The following is a 12,770-nucleotide window of genomic DNA, read 5'->3' as shown; positions in this document are numbered from 1 at the left end:
GGTTTCACGTAACGATTTTGGCCTTGCATCGATATCAAGAAGTGTGGAGAGTCTGCTTTTCCTGCCTGCTGGCGAGGGTTCGGCTCCCGCAGAAGCATTTTACGGTAGCTCTCTTTTCTTTACCACGGGGTGCCCGTCTCTAGACCATCTTCTTAGCGGTGGTAACGGTGCTTTGGCGAAGGACGCATCAGACGGCGGGTTTCGTGCTGGCTTTGTTTCAGAAGTGTATGGTGAGGCGGGCAGCGGCAAGACGCAACTTGTTCTACAGAGTCTGCTTCATTGTGTTGCACAGCACTTGTGTGATCGGTGGCATCCCTCTCGTACACCGGAGAGTTGCTCCAGTGGATTGACGACAGGAGGCGTGGCGGCGCTGTACATTGTCTCGGAGAATTTTCCGGCAGCTCGACTTGCAGCACTGGCGGCGGGTACTGTGGAACGAGAAAAGCGGAGGGTTCTTCGCGTATCAGCGCACCTTCCGCCATCGACTGTTGACCGGCTAAAGGCGTACTTGGAGCGGGAGGTGACAGTGGATTCCGTTATAAGGGGACTACACGTTCGTCGTGTAGGTACACTGAAGGAACTTGTTTTTTTGCTTCATTCTGGCACTTTATCAAGGGCGTTTCACGCTTTGGGTGGTCGAGGGATGGTGGCGGTGGACTCCATTGCGGGGGCTGCCGGTGCAGGTGACGGTGCGAATGGTGATGATGGAGGAGGGGAGATGGGAACAGATGTTATGGTTGTGGGGACATTATTGAAAACGTTTGCGGTACACGAGAAGGCCGCAGTGGTTGTCACCAATCAAGTGCGCTCAATGCTTTCTGGTGGACAGCAGCAGCGGCATGGCGTCAAAGACGCGGTAATACCCGCACTTGGGGTTCAGTGGTCCTTGACGCCGCATGTGCGTATTCATCTTCGACGTCTTCAAGGCGCGGGTGGCACGACACATCGAAAGCTCATTGTTCTCTCAGGTCCCTCAAATCCCCCCTTGTGCGGCGGGTACGTCATTGGCGAGGATGGCATTCGCGGGGATTTGTAAAAAGTAAGGGCGAGGTCCCCATGGAGATGACAGAAGGTACCGGCACAACATTATAAGAGTATATATATTTTTGCGTGTTTGTCACTGCAGTCTGAACGGGGCATTGCGCGACGTGTTTCCTTACGGCATGGCAGCACGGAGACGAAAAAAAAGAAGAAGGCGTCCCATCGCCATGCAGGAGAGTTGCTTTTTTTGTTTTTTAAAGGTCTTTTGGATGTATACATTCTGCCACGCGTATGGATGTGTGTTGCTGTTGATTTTTCCATCGACTCCCCATTGATGTGTTGGTCCTGGTGTTTCATGGCCGACTTTCTTCCCACTTCTTTACCTGATTTTTCCCTTATTAGTTCTTAGTGCATTAAAAAGGCTTTCGAGGACTTCTTCTATTCTTTACATCTCACTTTTTTTTTTTTTATTTGTGTGAGACTGCGTTTGCCTTTCTTCTCTCTTTTTTTTTTTTATGCCGTGACATGAGGGGGGCATTGCTGCTGCTACTTTTTGGCGCTGCGGCATATTTTTTGACGTTGTTGCACGTGGAGGCGGTAAAAGTCCGCGGCACTGAGCCCCGCCTGGTTGCGTTTGGAGACATTCATGGCGATGTTTTTCGCTGTCGCCAAATATTGCAGCTGGCAAATATTACGGATACTGAGGATCGCTGGATTGCTGGTTCTTCTATAGTTGTCCAACTTGGTGACATCGCTGATCGCGGGCTCCACCCCCACGAGATTTACGACCTTTTTGCCTCCTTGGAGCGGCAGGCAATGAGGGCGGGCGGGGAATTTATTTTTCTTGTGGGCAACCATGAGCTGATGAATATCTTGGGCATCTTCTACTACGTACACCCTGATGTTATGAGTGCCTTTGGTGGAGAAGAGGCGTACGCGGCGGCCTTTGGCCCAGAGGGTCCCTACGGCCTGTACATTCTTCAGCACCCTGTGACTGTGGTGCGCGAGGGGGTTGTTTTTGCGCACGCTGGTATCACGCCGGAGTACGCCGCGAGGGGCGTGGAGAGCATCAATGCTGAGCTGATGAACGGGTTTCGCGGCGAGCGAGACCTTCTTTTGGAAGGTGACGCGAAGGGAGATGGAGTACACACGCTCAGTAATTCCAGCAGTCCTCTGTGGTCTCGGGCCGTTCTTGACGAGGCCAAACGGGGCAACTGCTCCCTCTTGATGGAATCGCTTCGTTTGCTTTCGGCGCACGAACTGGCGTCGGGGCGACCGCCGGTGCGTGTGATGGTTGGGGGGCACACCGTTCAGGAAGGTGGAGTCATGGCGGTGGAATGCAACGGCAGCCTTGTGGGAGCCGATGTGGGACTGAGTCGGTTTTTTAGTTCCTATGGCGGGTACGTGGCGTACGTGGAGTTTGTGCTGGACGACAGCGACCCGCCGCGCCGCATCGCAGTGCCTCAGTACCCGTTTGGTCGAGCCGTGCGGCCTCCCACGCCGCCGCTGCTCAAGGACCCCATGCGGCCGCCGCGACGCATGCCTGACAACTGGCAACCATCGTCTGTACGAGGGGAAAAAGGTGAGGGGAAGTGGCGTCGCGCAGTGAAGAGGAGAACGAAGCGGGGTGACGATGGATTGCTTCATGTTTCAGTCCAGACCCTCTGCTTCTTCATTTCAGTGCTAACCTTTTTTTTGGTTTGCGTCGTGCGGCTTCGGCGGAGAAGAGTTGCGAATGGTCGGCACCGCAGTTGGTGGAAGCTGTGAGACCCGGCCACGGCTCCCGCACTCCGTTTGTCAGCTCAGTTCTTTTTTTCTCATTTATCCCTCCCCAGTTTCCACCTGAGAAAATTCCTTTCCCTGAAGTATGTGGTGTGTGCGCATGCACACGCAGTGGCGGAACTGAGGAGGCACACATGCACAGAACAGCACTAACAAGAAGCAAAATAAAGCAACAAACACAACCACCAAAACAAAAGAACTTCTGTTAGGGAAATGAATCTAAGAGTTTCCTCCAATTATCTAGTTTTTTTTTTGTTTTGCTTTGTTATTGTTATTATTATTATTAATTGTGAGATGTGAGTGGAAGGGTGTTGTCATGGAGGGCGCTTTTTGTTTGTGTGTTGTGTGATTGCACTCTTCTTTTTGACACCAGTTGTCGTGTCTTTGCGTGCATCTTTATTAGTATTATTTTTTTTTCTGGGCTCTTCTTGTTTTCTTCTGTGCCCCGCGGCGTTGGTGGCCGAAGGGAAGGGAAACCACCGCTCCTTGAAAGGTGCCATTTTAGCGTCTGAAGAAGGAGATGCTCTCACAGAATGTCGCCAAGACGACGGTGCCGTCGTACTACATGATCCGCACCAACCTCCCACAGCGCAAACCGCAGAATCAGTGGGAGGGTGTTTATTACTTTGGCGGCATCACAAAGCGCCAGCGCCATCTCATTCTACTCCAGCGCAAACGTGAACGGGAGGCACGCATGCGGGCTTTCAGTGCCTCCTGTTCAAACTTGCTGCGGTTGTTGGAGGGGGACACGCAGGAACAACAGCAAGCAAAGACGCAGACGATACAACTTTCCTCCCCACACGGTCCATTCGATCTTGCCATCCGTTTGGCGCAGCATGGACTCTACCAGCAGGCGAGCCGCATCGTGGACGAGTTGCACCAGCAGCGTGCACTCCGCATGAGTCACTACGGCCTTCTTATTGATGCGCTTTCAGCTCCTTGTTTGGGGCAGCGCATTTTGTACGGCAGCGCACAATGCGACCCCGCTCTAACCTACAAGTTACTTGGAGACGAGAATGGCGAGGAGCGGGCGCAGGAGGCCCATCGATGGTTTGACATGGCGTTCGCATTGCTGACGACAGAGTGCAGGATGAGTGGGAGTGAGCATCGTTTGCCACAAGCCACGGCGGCCGCCACACATCTTGTGAATGCACTGATGCGTGCACTTCTGACGTGCGGCTACACGCATGTGAGTGCCGTTCCTGACGCCGTGTACGACCGCATGGGGTTGATGGGTATTTCGCCCACAATTAGCACGTATGAGCTTGTGATGCTTGCTCTGTCGCTGCAGGGAAACATGAAAGAGGCGGAGAGCGTCTTCTCTTTCCTCCGCAGGCATCATAACGAACATGTGACAATTGGCAGCTTCAACGCCCTTCTTCTGGGTCACCGTGAGTGCCGGCAGTTTGACCGGTGCGATGCCATCTGGCAGGAGCTTGTGGACCGTCGTTGGCCGCGTGCCAGCACGCTCACAGCCGAACTGTACCTCCGAAGCATCGTTGATCACTCCTACACCCCAACGAGTGGACCGCTGCAGCGCTTTGGGAACATAAATGTGGTTGAGAAGAAGAAGATACCGCTTGTTTTGGCGCAAATGGACGATCTTGGCATCCCTCGCGCGCACCTTTCGCGGCCACTCATGGATGAGGTGGAGGACGCCCTGCGCAAGTTCCACATTTACAAGTCCAGATACTACGAATGGGGCCGTGCGGTGAAGCAGTTTAACTTTATCGAGTTCCGCCGCCGCAACGGTTGGATGTACGACTTGCACCTGATGAAGAACACCACCAAGCAGGTGGGGCCATTACGCGACTTCAACCAACCAGACGCCACGCAGGCGCCGGTAGCAACGGTGGAGATACCAGCGTTCTTTAACGAACGTCCTGCATGGGAGCAGCCACCGCTAGAGGAGACCTTATACGTCACGGAATCAAGGGAGCGGTATGATGATGTGCGCTCAGGTGATATTTACGAGGATCGCACTCGTAGTCTGCACGACCGCTCCCCTACGTGGATGAACGAGGTGCCTGAGACGCGTTATGACCACCTGTACGGCGTGAACCACCCGGACATTGCAAAGATTGGCATCCGACGACACCTTAACGCAGAGTATGTGAACCGCAAGGAGGTTGTGGAGCGCGACGCGGCTCTCATGAAGAAGAACTTGAGCACTGGTCGGCGTCTGCGCCGCAAGGTGGAGTCCTCTCGTACACACCGCAACGCTGGGTCAATGAGTGGTGCCGCGCCTGCATCGGCCTCACGGTAGGCAATGAGGGCGTTGCCGCATTCTCGCGTACACACACACATATCTATGTTTACCTTACGTAAAAAGATTGAATGAAGACAAATGAGGCCTGGCGTTGTTGTTGTTTTTGTTGCCACATTTGCTTTTTTTCGCTTGTGAGCCGGGATGTTAGTTTGCTGCTGGGCATTAGGGAATCAATTGGGGGCTCTGTATTTGAGAGCCACCATCACGTCACGAATCACTGTCTATATATATATATATAGTGTTTGTGTTGTGTTGGGCGTATTGTGTGCGTGTGTGGCGGCGAGGCTTTGCGTCGTCGCTTTGTTAGCTTTTACGATGACGATGGTGACTACATTACTGTGTCTTTTTTTTTTTCTTTTTTTTTGTCACACAGTGGCTTCAGTGAGCAACTGACACATCTGCCTTAATCGTACAGCAGTTTTAGTAGCTTCACAAAAGGAGGAAAAAAGAAGAAGGAGAAGGAAAAGTAGTTGTTTTTATTTTTGGAAAAAGGAATAGAGAAGGGGGGTAAACGACAACAACAACAAAGTATATATATATATATATATATAAAGAAACATATTTATTTGCTTGTGTCTGCACACGATGGGACGCGGCAAGGGACGTGCGAAAGGCATTGACGTGACGAAGCACTTTTTTCAACCAACGGGTCCGGCGGACCGTGTTTTGGTACAAATATCCCCCTCGCACACGCTGTATGTGAACGAGGAGGACCTCAGCCCCACGCAGGGGAGCGAGGCGGCGCTTGCGCTCAAGCGCGAGGGGCGAATGGAGGGTCCAATGAAGTTGTGCGCCAACTGGAGACAGGGCGCCTGCCTTAGTCACGCAGCCTGCAACAACGCCCATGTGGTGGCGTACTTCAATAACTCCTCGGCACCGATGGGAAATGGCAATAACGGTGTTACGTCTATGGCCGCCATGCTTCAACGACAGCGCGTTGACGGAAGCCACTCGGTCTCGCAGCAGCAGCAGCAACACCAATCCCAACATCAGCACAGCTTTCATGCAGGGACGACGTCAGCCGAGTCCAATCGTGTCACGGAGCACAAGAGCGCAGCCACAACAACGCACAGCACACTTATTCCGGCACCGAGGAGTCAGCAGGCAAATAGACGGCCTTCTTCTATGACTGCTTCTTCCGCGCCTCAGAGCTCTCCGAGTGCGAGCACGGCATGGGGCCGCAATAATGCGGTGGGAAACGGCAACCAACATGGAAGCTACCAGCCGCATCAGCAGCAACACCACCACCAGCCACATCACCATCGTCAACACTATCCACAACAACAACAACAACATGAGGTGATGAAGCAAAAACTCGGTGCGTCACAAAGTAGGGGGAGTCGGCTTGCTGGCCATAGGATTCACGACGACATTCATTGGACACCGCTCAATGGAATAATAAATGAAGTGCTTTTAGAGTCTGCAACACAACAACAAAAAGGGAAGAGTGAAGGGGGCCACCAGGATCTCCCCTCCATTGCGAACCACCAAAACTCCAACACAACGAACAGAGTGGATGGACCCAACTTTCCTTTCTCAGGTAGTCTTAATGATGCTGTCGGCGATGATACTTGGGTGGCTTCGACGCTTGCTCAAACCCCTTTGAACACGGCCATTTGGTATGATGGATACGCAGGTCTGTGGGAACCTACACTTAGTAGTGGGGCAACAACGACGGCCAGGACGGAACCAACCACACTGACAGCGGGAGAGAATCCTGTCTTTTTGAGTCATGAGTTGAATAAGATGGCTTCTGCGGCATCCCATGGGGAAGTGTGGGGCTCCCTCAGCGGTAGCAACGGCGAGTCTACAGTGAGCACCAACAAGCACATTGAAATGTCTTCTACTTCAGAGGCGCTTAAGAGTCAACTGTTGCGGGAACTAGTTGGGGCGGGTGGTGACGTCAACGACCCTAGCCCGGCGGAAACGCAATTAAGGAGCAGTACCCACAGGAACCCCAGCATCTCTTCAGCCTCTTTTGCGGAGGCAAAGAACTCGTCGGGGTTGCTGAACTTATTAGGAGGCGGTGGCTGTGATACTGTCCTTAATGATCGCGTAGGGACTCCTACTGTTTTTCCGGCCACACCGAGCCGTAACGCCCACACAATTCAACACCTCATGTCGCTACTCACCACGGAGTAAGCGTAAAAGACGTGAAAGAGGGAGGAGGAATGACATGGGATGGCGAATTGACGCTGAAGTGAAAAAGAATGAACAAAGTGAAGGGTGGGAAGCAATGTGAAAAACAAACAAACAAACAAAACTCCAACAAACGAAAATGTGGGATAGTGGGAGATGAGGATTTTGCAACAGAATGTGAAATACCTGCCTGTTTTCAGTGGTATATAGCACCTGTATGTACGTATTTATCTCTCTCTCTCTCTCTCTGTGTGTGTATATGCATGGACACAGGGTTCAGACACGCAATAGCGCATTCCGTTTTTTTTTTCTTTTTCCCATTTTTTTTTCTTCCTCTTCTTCTTTGCGCATATGTGTTTTTCCGTCTTTTTTTTTTTTAATTTTGTGTTTTCTCAGTTTGGACGATCTCTTGGGGATGATGCTTTTATTCTCTTCACTCCCACCTTTTATATGTTTACCACCGCCAACTAGCTGCAGCAATACAAAGTACGAGAACAAAAAGCTGTTTGGTTTGATCCTCGTGTTGTAATTTTTGCTTTTTTTCTTTCTTTTTTTGTTTTTGCGTGCTTCTGTCTGCATTTGTTTCCGGAGTGGTGGTGGTGGGGCGGGGCGGTGATGCCAACGCCTTTTGAATGCACATATTTATATTTATTTATATGGCGGAGAGGGGGGGGGGGAAACAATTTCTTTTTTTTACATTTCTGTACTCTTTCTAATGTTTTGCACGGGTGAGCTTGACATGTGGGCATATTTTTGGATGCACCCAACACACACACATACGGACACAGAAGTACGTGATTTTTATCTGTTTTTTTTTTTTTTTTTTTTTGCACCGGTGACTTTGGTAATGGCTGAGAGGCGGGGGGAGAGAAAAAACAAGAAGAGAGAGGAATGATAAGTGAGAGAGTTGCAATGTATCTGAGTACACAACTGTGTGGGAGGTGGGGGGCCATGTTTGTAATGGGGGTGCCTGTGGACGCAGCAGATAAAAGAGGAAAAGGGAAGGATGCAGTGAAGTAAGAAGAATCATGAGGCGGGGGTGCATGTATAATTAAAACGGACTGTTTTGTGTGACGATGAGGTGAGGGGGCGGGGGCTGAGAAACACGTGCATGTGGATGCAAGCCGAAGGCGGGAGTGAAAGAGAGGGGGAGAGAGAGGTATGGAGAGATAGAGTACTTGCGCTTTTATGAATAAAATAAGTTGCGGAGGGATAGGGAAATGATGGACGGCATAAGCAATCAAAGGTAAATAAGTTAACGAAGGGAGAATGGGTGGAGAGATGCATGAAAAAGTGAATGAATGAATTAGAGACGTGGGTTTGCCGTCGTTTTTTTTTTTTACTTTTCTTTTTTTTTTTTTTTTAATGGAGTGGAGCGAAAGGCGGGGCGTCGTGGTCGCTGCTGGTGAGTTTTGCTGATGCTTTGAGACTCTTGGAGGGGGAGGGGAATAAACAAGAAAAGAGGAGCAGAGACTACTGCGGACTCCATGAAGAAGGGGATGTCCGCAGGCAGAAAACAAGAGAGGGGGAAAAGAAAGTCAATGAAAATATATGTATATATACACTTATCTATATCTATACATATATACATATATATATATACATAGAGTGAGGGGGAGGGAGCTATTGGGCTCCAGTGCCTGGCGGGCGATCTGAGAGATGGATCGAGAGAAGAGGGAGGGGGCGTAGGGCAGTGGGAGGTGTGGTATGTGCTGCATTGCACACAGGCATATGAATGTGTGCGTCATTTGTGTTATGTTTCTTTTTTTTTTTTTTGTGTGTGTGTGTTGCTTTGAATTTTTTTTTTGGGTCGTTCGCATCGCCGGCCCCCCGCCATGCGTGTGTGTCTTTTGTCGTTGTTTTTGCTTGCTGTATTTATCATCATTCTTGCTATTATATTTGTGTCGCTGTTTTTGGTCGTCCCTTTTGCCACTGTTTTTTTTTTTTTTGTTGTTGTGTTTGCTCCTTTTTTAAAATTTGTTATTGTTGGGTCCCTCATTGACAGCTGTTTTTTGGTCTTTTTTGCCTTTTTTTTGTTCTCTTTTGTCATGACTATTGCTGCCGCTGGCTACGGTCGTGCGCAGCGCCTTTAGTAGTTGCACGGATGCTGGACTTCATTATCTCCTGCGGCATCAATGGGGCGGAGAGCGGCTGCAGCGATTTTCCAACGATGGGGTTTTTGCTGCGCCTCATGAAGGAGGAGGACCGGGAAAACACCGCCGTGGATAGTCGTGGCGCCATCCATGAGCAAAGGGCGGCTCTGTCAGAAAGCAACGAGCCCGAGCCGCCGATCCCCACACTCTTGAAGGAAAAGGCGGTTGTGCCAGCGGAGCCGCTTTTCACCGCAGCGACTGAGCTGCAGCTGCCGCAGTCACCGGCTGCCACCATGCTGGGTTTTATAACGTCCAGCTGCGGTGACGGCAGCGATGGATTCCCCGTGCTGCAGTTTCTTAACCGCCTTCTTGGCGACGAGGTGGTACCCTTCTCGCAGGAGGGGGACACGAGAGGGATGTCTCGTGGGGTGCCAGCGGCGAAAAGCGTGAAGTTCGCGACGCCCCACCGTTTGCCGCCTGAGCGACCCCGGCCTTTGGTTGGTGGTGCAGCCGCCACGGTGATTTGTTGGCCCACGACGCAAGTTTCCATAAAATCACGCTCGAAGTTTACACCTCAAGCAACTGAAAGTGAACAGCCGCAGGGCAGTGATGGGGTCCCCGCCGTTTGGGCGTCCTCCTTGGAGAGTATGATGGGGCCGCGACATCTTTTCGTAAAGAGCGATTTGAAGGATGATATTGGCCCACCAATTTTGGAGCGCACCGCCACTTTTTCCCCGAACGGGAATATTTCCAGTAGAGAAGCACAGGACTTCAATAGCAGGACGATATCGTCCTCCGTCATTCCATGCGCATCATCGGAATTGGCTCAACCGGACCCATGTGACACCGCCGCAACGATAAAAAAGGGTTTTACTCCTCCACCGCGTCCTACTCGATCGGCGTCATCCAACGATGTTGTGGGATCGGGTGACAGAGCATCGTATGCCCGGCGTTATTTGCAACGGCTGTACTTCCGTGATCCTGTCGTCGTTCGACCCGCCAACGGTCCGCCGCAACATGCCCTCGGTATGCGAAGGAAAGAAAAGGAGTCCGTCTTTGGGCGGTGTTTTTATGATTTTACAAAACACATATTTACCCCGCCGCACACGTCCGGCTTGGCGGCTGTAAGTCACTTGAAAAATGAACGACGACTGAACGCGTTGTCTAACTTGGGCATGACTGGTGCGCGACAAGGCAGCTCCCGCACGAGTAGTTGTAGTGCGCTGTCGCAACCCGTTGGTCACCAAGCATCACCCAGAGCCACCTCTTCCTTTCGTCCAAGGAGTCACACAAGACGTGCATGGGACCCACGTCGGCCCGTCAAACATCAAGCACAAGGCCCAGAAGAACACAAGGCGCATCAAGATGAGGTGGGAGGGGGTTTGGTTGTCGAGGGCCGAGCGCTGGTGATCTCCTCGCGACAACATCCTCCTGCTCTCGTAAGGCAACTTCGTCGCCGAAAGGAACCTCCTTGCGGTCAGGTGAATAAGAAGCAATTGCAATAGAATTGTAGAGGACATGATATATGTTTTTTCCAAGTGCCCGCAGCGTGTCTGCTGCGGCATTTCTGCTTTGATGAACCAAAAAAGAAAAAAAAACATGTTAGGCTTTTCAATGTTGTATTTTAATTAATTAATATTATTGTTGCTGTGTTGGCTCACCTTCTCTCTTTACTGTTTGGATGCTTGTCGTTTTTTATTTTATTTACGACTTCTTCTTTTATTTCAAGAATTTCCAAATAGAGTCTTTTTTTCGGTGGGTGTGAGTGCGGGTGGGCGATGAGCGGCGAGAACTACGTGGAGGGAGACCTCGGCCCTGTCTTCAGTCAGGCGGAGCCGCTCACTTTGCCCGTCGTGGTGCAGCTGTTGCGTGGGCGGCAAAATACAGACGAAGACTCGGGTTTGGAATCTCCTGCAATGGCCCTCATTGAGAGGATACGGGAGCAGGTTGAGATGATGCAGGAGACATGTGCAGACGAGCAAAGTGTTCAGCATCTCATGAAGATGAAGTTGCGTCTGCGTGGCGAAAGCGAGACGGGCTTTGCGAACGCACATCTGGCGAATTTTATCCTCGACAGCAACGGGAATGTGACGGGGATGCGGGAGGCCGCGGAGGATGGGGAGATCCACGGCACATTAAAGACTGCGCGCATGAAGCCTTTTGAAGTGGTTTCATTAGGCACGCTGTGCCCAAAGTCCGTGGAGGAGGCGCTTGTTCTTGTGCCCTCGCTCGCTCGCTACGAGCCAAGTGACTTGAATCTCGCATTGAACACACTGGATTCACTCTGAGGTGGGGCGGGGTCAGGAGCAACGCGCACTTGTTTTTATTACTTTGTTTTCGTCACGGAGCATCCCTTTTGCGCATATATATATATATATATATATATATATATATATACGGTTTCTCCTAAGAGGGGCCTCTCTGAGTCCTGTGCGGTACTGTGGCGTTGCTTTTTCATCTTCCGTCTTTCTCTCAGAGAGTTTATTTTGGATGACGATTTGTGTTCCTCGCCTTTTTTTTTTCATTTTTTTTTTTCTTTGCGTGTGTGAGATCATGTGATCTTTTTTCCGTTGCTGCTGCTTCTTTGTGCCCATCTCTTTTTTTGTAAAACTCTTTCGTGGCTGGTGGCTGGCGGGGGGAGGGGTGGCAGTGTGTGGTTGCCGCAGTAGACGGTGTGGCGGTCGGTCGGGATGGCTACTTTTAAGCGGGAGGATCTCCGCCGTGTCTTTTTCAGTGATTTGTCCGAGCAGTGCGACGAGGACATCATTCATGAGCTCTGCACGCAGTTCGGTCCCATCGCAAACATCACGTGGCCCTCAATCGGCAATCTTACCGGCAGTGCACAGCACAAGACGTTCTGCTTTGTGGATTTTATTAACGCGGAGGACGCAAAGTACTGCTACGAGGCACTCTACCGCAGCCGTGCCAGGTTGTTTGGAAAGGAGTTGCGTGTGTCCCACGCCAGCACGGATATCTCAATAAAGGAAAGCGGCAGTCAAGTACACAACCGCCACGCCGTGCATGAGCTGCACGAGATTGGGGCGAAGGTTGTGGTGCGTGGTGTGGACCTCAACGTCACGGAATACGATCTCACATCGTTCTTTGGGCAATTTGGAAAGTTTGCCGTTCCGCCACGCAAGGTGCGTGACGTTGAGGGGAACTTTCGCGGCGTTGTTATTCTCTCCTACGAAGACTTTGCATTTAGCGATAAGGTCATTGATGAGATGGACCAGAAAGTCTATAGGGATCGGCCTATTTCCGTTGCCTACGCGATGATGGAGGACGGCAGTGGACGACAACATGGCACACCCGAGGAACGTGAAAATGCCAAACTCTTCCTTGAAGAAGCACGCAAGCACGCCGAGCGCATTGCGAAGGAACAGGCAGAACACGAGCGGGAGAAGGCACGCAGACGTCGGGAGAATGTTTCTTGGGCGTCTGGCATTGATCCGTTTGCCCGAGGACAACAAATGTGAGTTGCGTGTTTTTTTTTTCTCTTTCTGTTT

The 12,770-nt window shown here is 51.2% G+C and overlaps 7 protein-coding genes across 7 annotated transcripts, besides 15 other annotated features; all 7 read left to right on the top strand.

Moving 5' to 3' along the window:
• Positions 1 to 1,036, top strand: Tc00.1047053508409.338 (DNA repair protein, putative; the record flags this gene model as incomplete). Its single annotated transcript, XM_813740.1, has 1 exon — positions 1 to 1,036. A coding segment is annotated over one exon (1,036 nt), but the record flags the coding sequence as incomplete, so codon positions are not given.
• Positions 1 to 3,992: a sequence feature (heterozygous, non-Esmeraldo-like haplotype).
• On the top strand, positions 1,507 to 2,748 carry Tc00.1047053508409.329 (hypothetical protein, conserved; the record flags this gene model as incomplete). Its single annotated transcript, XM_813739.1, has 1 exon — positions 1,507 to 2,748. The coding sequence occupies one exon, from the start codon at positions 1,507 to 1,509 to the stop codon at positions 2,746 to 2,748; it is 1,242 nt and encodes a 413-aa protein (XP_818832.1).
• Positions 3,284 to 5,029, top strand: Tc00.1047053508409.320 (hypothetical protein, conserved; the record flags this gene model as incomplete). The annotated part of the gene is made up of 1 exon (XM_813737.1): positions 3,284 to 5,029. One exon carries the CDS (start codon positions 3,284 to 3,286, stop codon positions 5,027 to 5,029), a length of 1,746 nt encoding a protein of 581 aa, XP_818830.1.
• Positions 3,993 to 4,573: a sequence feature (areas merged during assembly that could not be assigned to a particular haplotype. This can correspond to areas where the two haplotypes were merged or to regions with more than two copies in the genome that were merged during assembly.).
• Positions 4,574 to 4,580: a sequence feature (haploid, non-Esmeraldo-like haplotype).
• Positions 4,581 to 5,216: a sequence feature (heterozygous, non-Esmeraldo-like haplotype).
• Positions 5,217 to 5,277: a sequence feature (areas merged during assembly that could not be assigned to a particular haplotype. This can correspond to areas where the two haplotypes were merged or to regions with more than two copies in the genome that were merged during assembly.).
• Positions 5,278 to 12,770: part of a sequence feature (heterozygous, non-Esmeraldo-like haplotype) that runs on past the window's edge.
• Positions 5,562 to 5,583: a microsatellite.
• Positions 5,618 to 7,174, top strand: Tc00.1047053508409.310 (hypothetical protein, conserved; the record flags this gene model as incomplete). Its single annotated transcript, XM_813736.1, has 1 exon — positions 5,618 to 7,174. One exon carries the CDS (start codon positions 5,618 to 5,620, stop codon positions 7,172 to 7,174), a length of 1,557 nt encoding a protein of 518 aa, XP_818829.1.
• Positions 6,260 to 6,327: a microsatellite.
• Positions 7,472 to 7,564: a sequence feature (A-rich).
• Positions 7,970 to 8,000: a microsatellite.
• Positions 8,501 to 8,535: a microsatellite.
• Positions 8,719 to 8,777: a microsatellite.
• Positions 9,020 to 9,159: a sequence feature (A-rich).
• Positions 9,276 to 10,769, top strand: Tc00.1047053508409.300 (hypothetical protein, conserved; the record flags this gene model as incomplete). The annotated part of the gene is made up of 1 exon (XM_813735.1): positions 9,276 to 10,769. The coding sequence occupies one exon, from the start codon at positions 9,276 to 9,278 to the stop codon at positions 10,767 to 10,769; it is 1,494 nt and encodes a 497-aa protein (XP_818828.1).
• Positions 10,885 to 10,907: a sequence feature (AT_rich).
• Positions 11,043 to 11,552, top strand: Tc00.1047053508409.280 (hypothetical protein, conserved; the record flags this gene model as incomplete). Its single annotated transcript, XM_813734.1, has 1 exon — positions 11,043 to 11,552. One exon carries the CDS (start codon positions 11,043 to 11,045, stop codon positions 11,550 to 11,552), a length of 510 nt encoding a protein of 169 aa, XP_818827.1.
• Positions 11,627 to 11,661: a microsatellite.
• Tc00.1047053508409.270 (RNA-binding protein, putative) lies at positions 11,955 to 12,740 on the top strand (the record flags this gene model as incomplete). The annotated part of the gene is made up of 1 exon (XM_813733.1): positions 11,955 to 12,740. The coding sequence occupies one exon, from the start codon at positions 11,955 to 11,957 to the stop codon at positions 12,738 to 12,740; it is 786 nt and encodes a 261-aa protein (XP_818826.1).

This window comes from Trypanosoma cruzi, genomic scaffold (genome assembly GCF_000209065.1).
Source record: "Trypanosoma cruzi strain CL Brener 1047053516805 genomic scaffold, whole genome shotgun sequence".
Lineage (NCBI taxonomy): Eukaryota > Euglenozoa > Kinetoplastea > Trypanosomatida > Trypanosomatidae > Trypanosoma > Trypanosoma cruzi.
The sequence above is the reverse complement of the archived record's forward strand: the minus strand, read 5'-3'. Positions and strand labels throughout refer to the sequence as shown.